Source organism: Monopterus albus, unplaced genomic scaffold, assembly GCF_001952655.1.
Source record: "Monopterus albus unplaced genomic scaffold, M_albus_1.0 scaffold3.1, whole genome shotgun sequence".
NCBI lineage: Eukaryota > Metazoa > Chordata > Actinopteri > Synbranchiformes > Synbranchidae > Monopterus > Monopterus albus.
In genome coordinates this window covers 10,925,298-10,931,965 of record NW_018127883.1, presented here as the reverse complement: position 1 = coordinate 10,931,965, position 6,668 = coordinate 10,925,298, and the positions used below count along the sequence as shown (strand labels likewise).

Here is a 6,668-nt window from a genome sequence, read left to right as displayed (position 1 = left end):
ATGATGAAGAGTAGGATGAAGAGAGGGTATTATAATGGGATGAGAGAGACCGTGGGGTAGTTGGCTTGACGCCGGACGTGGGTGCATGGCGTGGCTGGTCTAGGTTTAATTTAAGGGATTGGTCAATGAGGAAATTGGTGGGTGTTATGAAATGAGCCTTCCCTGGTACCACGCAGGCTACGTTTGGCACACGTGGCCCAGTGTTTGGGTGGGGGCCCTGGCTTTCGGGGCAGCTGTGCTTGGGTGCTGGAGCATGGGTATGGGGCGGGGCCTGTGCGGTGCTGGGGCGGTTTGTTTGGTATGTACAATGGATAGAGTGGTGATAGGATGGATATATGGTGGCTGTTGGGGACTGGCACTGCTGTGGGTCTGAGTGTCCGGTGTTGGGCTAGTGGTACCACGGTCTAAGAAAGGGGGTAGGACTAGATAAGTGTATACTTCTTCCTACTCCCTTTCAAGCATGTACTATTGGAATGTTGTGATGTTTTATGCGTACTGGTTATATGGTTATTATTTTTGTAATTGTGTGTATACATGAGTGCATATATATAATTTTCTTTTATATGCTTGGAAGAAATAAAGTTCACATACGCCATGCATTGGAGTGGTGAAATACACCTAGAAAGTCACTTTTGGCTTTTCCCGTTTCAGAGGTTGCCACAGTGAGAGACTGTGGGGTAGTTGGCTTGACGCCGAACGTGGGTGCATGGCGTGGCTGGTCTAGGTTTAGACATTCCAATAGTACATGCTTGAAAAGGAGTAGGAAGAAGTATACACTTATCTAGTCCTACCCCTTTTCTTAGACCGTGGTACCACTAGCCCACTATCAAGGAGTGGAGTGCCAGCTGAGCAAAGCAGGCAGCTGCCAGATCTCCACAGGGGCCCCTGATTGTACGTGGATCTGAGTTCCTCCACTGAAATTGACTGTAAACCCAGTCAGGTCTTCCGTGGTCCATGTTGTCGTTCTGGTCCTGCAGGGCAGCTTGGTATCAGCCCCAGTTTTAAGACCTGATTTAGTTTTAAATGTGCATTTTAGCAAAGTGCTTTGTTTTCCATGTGTCAGTAATGAACAGACAGAAAACCTCAGATAAGGTCGTAGTGTCCATCACAGAGATCCAGGGATTATTCTCAAAATCAATACATCTGACTGTTACTCTCTTTAATAATTGATTGATTGGTCAACGTGTCAGAAAACAAACAGCCCATTAACAGTCTAATTAGTTTTTTTATGGTGACACTAAGAAACCAGCAGATATTTACATCTGCTCATCAATCATCAAACTCTTTGATCGTTTTGTGTTGATCATCTAATCAATTAATCAGCTAATCATCATGAGCAACACAGCTGCTAACAAATGAACGACAAAAGTGAAATGTGCAGAGAGAAACACCTCGGTGATATTTCCTCATGTTCACACACAAATGGTGAATAAATGATATAATATATAATAAATTCTCGTTCACTTTGAATAGAAACTTGTGACAGTTCAGGCCCGAAATGTGACTGAACTGTTGTAAACTCTGAGATTTTAAACAGCAGCGAGTGGAGGTTTAATGGTTCTACTAACATGTGTGATCATTTGTACCTGTAGAGATTTATCATATAAAATAATACAACAACATGGAATTATATGAGCTGAAAGAGATACTCCTGAGACAGATACAGGATGAACTGTTGCTGAGAGAAAACACACACAGTTTAAATCTGAAGTGAAAGTTACAATACAAACATAAAATGAGATGTAGACTGCAGGAACACGAGACTCTTTAAAAGAGCCCGCGGCACTTTTCTTTGAGGTGGCCCAGTCTGATCAGTAGGAGGGTCAATGTAATGAAGTGATGCTGTAAATCATTTTCATGTGTTGCATGTCTCATTGAGGTTGCACTCACTTTCTGACCCCCACCTAAAGGTGAAACTGACATTTATACACTCAACCCTTTTTATCCACCTGAGCTCAGGTACGAGTCCTGACAGGTGAGCATAGGTTCAGGTCTGAGGACAGTTTGTTATATGCAGCTCACATCACAGCAGATTTCTCCGGCTCCGGCAATTCTTTACCTCTGAGTCCTTCAGTGAGTCACAATACTGCACTGAGAATCTCAGAATCAACTTTATTGGCCAGGTGTGTCAGACACACGAGGAATTTGACTCTGGTACATTGGCTCTCAATGTGTATGTACATATCCCCCTGCAAGGGGCAAGTAAATAGTAAACCAACAACAGTTAACAAGCAACAAACAGTGCAAACAATGCAAGATAAGCAGTATAAACAAGCAGTAAACAATGCAGACAGACAAAGGAATGCTCATTGTGAAATGAGTATTGCACTGAGGAAAGGTATTATCGTTTCCTTTCGAGTTGTCCATTTTTGTAACGTGACATGACCACTTTGTCAGTAATACTGAGCTTATGCAATATTGCACATAGACAACTTCAGATGCAAAGGGTCAATTTCTGCAAGAGGAGCATGATTACAGTATAAGACCATGGGCAGCCTTCATTTAAAGTTGGAACTGAATAAAACTGTAAGCTGAAACGTGACTCTTTCAACATCTGACAGCAGCAGAACACAGAGGTCTCCTTGTGGAACATATTAACTTTAAAATATTTCAGTGTTTCGAGGATATGAAGAGACTGGAGGGGAGACACCAAACGGAAACTGGACTTTTAATGTAAGCTTGTTATCTAGTTTTTGGCCTTAACCACATTATCTTCTCAAATTAACCCTCTGTCTTTCCCCTCTAAACACCAGTTTACATACATACAGAGGACATGTGCTAAGAATGAATGTGTTCTGTCTTGCTCCTGGCTGGATTATAGGTGTGTGGGCTCTGTGAAACACCTGTTACCAAACATAATTACATCTGAGGTGTCATTGTTAACATAACCATTAAGTGTTGAGTTGGGGCATGATGATAAAGGAAGGGGGCTGAAAAAAATGTGGAAATACTCAAAAAATAAAATAAAATAAATGAGCAAGACTCTGTCCCATCAGCAATGATTCAACAATATCTAGAAATGCAGTCAGGCATCAGAAATGAGCAAATGATAGAAAAGCTGTGATTTTATTTTTATGTTTTAACAGATGGCCGTCCTCAAACTGCTGCCATGTAGGAGTGCAGTGTCTGAAATATTATTTAATGCTGTAGAACTTTTAGAACAGGGCTTGTTAGCATCTTCTCAGTCTGCTTCTTACTGTCCTGCATGAGAATTATGTTCCAAAGTTACAGCAGTTCTGGTCATTTCACATGGGATTTGTTTTCTTCACATTGGTTTAAAGTGGGGAGGTGCAGAATATCATGTGCTTGTGTAAAATGTCCAGTAACTGACACATAACTAAGAGTTAATTGCTGCTGATTTAGTAAGTAAAAAGTAATTTTATTAAAAAAAAAACTGCTTTGAAACAAAGTTTTTAGGGGCTTAGCTGGAACTAATAGACAGTCTGAAACAGGAAAGTTGCCTGGGCTGGCAGGATTAAACCTGGATGGGACAGCTTTGCATGTCTGTGAAGCCACCCTGAATAAATATAAAAAAATACACAAAGTACTTGAATTATGCTTTACCGGTGTGCCTCAGTGTGCATAAAATATGCATATAAAGATGTTTTGTATCGGTGGTTAAACAAATAAGAAGAACCAATGTTCTGGTGGTAGAAATTTCCCAAAATCAAAACAATACGTTAAATGCATCCTCTCGCTAAACTGCAATGGCATGGCAAATTTCATCCTCATAAATAAATACATAAATATATAAATTATTAATTTGGGTTAAATCACCTTTAGTATGAAAAATCAATTTATCCATATGCTAATAAAGCCCCTCAGTGGCTGCCCTGGAGACAAACCTAATAAGACCACTGGGTGCCATAATAAAATTACAGGTATGGCTAGTCAGATGTCCTGACACGGTATCTTTTCTCATAGCTGTATGACTTACAAAGACCCACTAAATTCACTGAAAAGTCCTTGAATTTTGTGTCCAAATGAGTGCCCTCTTGTTTCCTTCATGCCCTTCAGCAGGGAAAAATATCCAGGAGAGGGCAGCTGCAGCTACGTTACACAGAAGGGTGATCCGCAACCGCAGGAATATCAGCTGGTACAAACAGCACTCGGACTTCTGGAACTGGTACAAGTACTTCACCGACAACGGCAACCAGGAGGCAGTGAGTCACACACTCACACAAAACTCTTTTTTTTTCTGCCTCAAAGTGCCCCGTCGCCTAAAGTCTTTTTAGTATAAAATAAACACTTGTCCCTTTCTGAGAGGTTACATTGTAAAGCTACTCTAGTATTTTATTAGATTTGTTATAGTGGGTGAGATAACTATATAAGAAAAATAAAGAAGACACAAACAGGCAGAGTTTTCATCAAACCTTGCCCTAAGCTTTATGGGTTTTCCAGTTTGAACATAAGAGGCTAAGAGCAGGGCTTTTGAATGAGTTATAACTATGCTGAGGTGTAGGATGTGATTAATAGGTTTTGGGCGGAGTAGCCTGTAAAGTCTGCACAGTGCCGGTATGGCCCACAGTGTGTCCCTGCCCTCAGTATTTAAATCATCTCTTTATTAAAACCCTCCCTTTCACCTTTCTCAGGTTCAGGAGATGGACCGTATCTACCTGTCCTACCTGCAGAACAAGAATCGTGCTGAGGTACGTCGCTCCTATATGGCCTCCCTGAGACACCTGGCGGAGATCTACAAGTCCTGCGCCAATTCTGATGACCCCAACTGTGTGGCTTCCTACACCAGCAGGTCGAAACCTGAGCCCCGTAGAGTTGCACCAATAAAAACCTGTGATCCCACCAAGGATTCCTACTGCCTGTATGCTGCTTTGGTCCAGGGCAGGAGCCCCTACCTGCCTCTTGTGCTCCCTGCTACCACCCCTAACCCAGCACCAGTCAAGGCCCCAGGCCCCCTTATGTCCACTCTGCTGTCCCCATCACAGACCCTCAGTCTGGGTATTACCACTATGCTCTGCCTGCAGGGCCTTTTCTTTCCAAGGTATGCTTCTAGGCAAAGATGTTTAGAACATTGTAGTTCAATTTATTGAACAATTTATGGCAATGGAAAGTGTTCTGAGAAGTATATGATGTGTTCAGTGTATTGTTTGGTATAGTGCATGCACAGATGTTCAGCTTTTAGCAAGTGAACCTAAGTGAACATGTCACATTTGTTTGTCAAAAATAATGGGTTTCTCAGTGTTACTGTGTAGATTTTTAAGTATTTGAGTGACAGTTTTATTCAGAAAAATTAGTATTTCCACAGTTCATAACTTTGCTTAACCTCAGGTCATTGAGGATTGTTGTACCTAAAAACTACCATATGTAGGATTTAAACATTTGGTACTTGATGCCACTTTGTTACTGATATCAGTGTCATGCTCAATTTTAGCCTTAATTATTTAACTCCCAGCAGCTCACTCCCAACCTTTAGGGAGCAATCCACCATTTTCTGGCAGAGAATCTTGGCCTCAAGCATCGAGGTGCTCACTCATCTCAGCCACTTCACTCTCCATCATGAATCATTTGATGATTTGTCAGCACCTCAGTGAAGCCGACCTAAAGTCCCCTCTCCATAGCATCTCCTGACTCCTCCTGCAACCAGGTTTTTGCATTGGCGACCACTGCAGTTGCAGCCCTTCTAGCCCACTAATACTGTCTGCTCATTCAGAAGACGCCCCCCTCCCTCAAACTCAGCTATAGACATAGGGAGCTGGGAATAGAGCCATTGCTCCCTTGAAGCCAGTTGAGATGGTTTGAGCATCTCATCAGTTAAAAAACTTGGCTGGAGAGGCAAGTGACCCCAAGAAAGACCCCAACCTGGTGCAGAAAGCCTCCTCTGGTTTCTACCTACAGTACCCTCATTGTGATCTTCTCTGGGATCCCCACTGTGCTTATGCTACCTCTCATGTGGTATGCTTTATTTATAATTTCATTAATTTAACAGATTTTAACAGCTTCTTTCTGTTTTTTAAAAATTCATTGTCAGCCAAGCCTTGATTAACTTGACTTTTTTGGTTTTTGCTGTGATGTGTTCTGGCAGGCGACCTATGCCCCCAACCCCCCATTCCCTGCTGGCCCTGGATCTTGCAACCTTCTTCCTGAAGATGGCTGCAACCCTCTTACTGCCAACAGATTTGCCACTCCCCCAGAGGCATACAATAATGAGGAGACAGATGAGGCTGCTGCAATTCGTACTGACCCTCCTGCTGCTGAGCAGCACAGTGACCCCTATGCCATGTTTAGGGATACTTATGCCAGTGCTAACAGAGCAGATCCTTATGCTATGTACCGCCACACGAGCGCCTCAGCTTCTCTTCCAGCCATTGACCTTTATGTCATTCTGGGTCGATATATGGATCAACCTGAAGATAATGATCCATATTCCTCTCACGTGGAGGCTGCTCCAGAATACAACCATAACGATCCTTTCTCTGCAATTCATGTGGCACTGGCTGCGACACATCGCCACAGTCCTCCCACCCCCTGGCAGCAGTACCCTTCTTCCAGTCCCAGCTATGAGGAGCCTGCCCAACCTCTGGGCCCCCCGGGTAAAACCAAGGAGGGCTATGACTGCTTCATTGGCTACGATCATGAATGTTACCCCTCAACGCTTAGTGATCCTCAATCTGGAGCTCGCCCCTGCATTCCCCAGACTGCCGAGGCCTATG

The 6,668-nt window shown here is 43.1% G+C and overlaps 1 protein-coding gene across 1 annotated transcript in view; it reads left to right on the top strand.

Moving 5' to 3' along the window:
• The window catches only part of and1 (actinodin1), a 9,352-nt gene that overhangs the window by 1,779 nt on the left and 905 nt on the right, over window positions 1-6,668 (top strand). Inside the window, exons 3-6 of the mRNA XM_020602019.1 lie at window positions 4,018-4,163; window positions 4,593-4,956; window positions 5,759-5,910; window positions 6,041-6,668. Coding sequence (XP_020457675.1) covers window positions 4,018-4,163; window positions 4,593-4,956; window positions 5,759-5,910; window positions 6,041-6,668 — 1,290 coding nt within the window. The remainder of the gene's footprint in view (window positions 1-4,017; window positions 4,164-4,592; window positions 4,957-5,758; window positions 5,911-6,040) is intronic.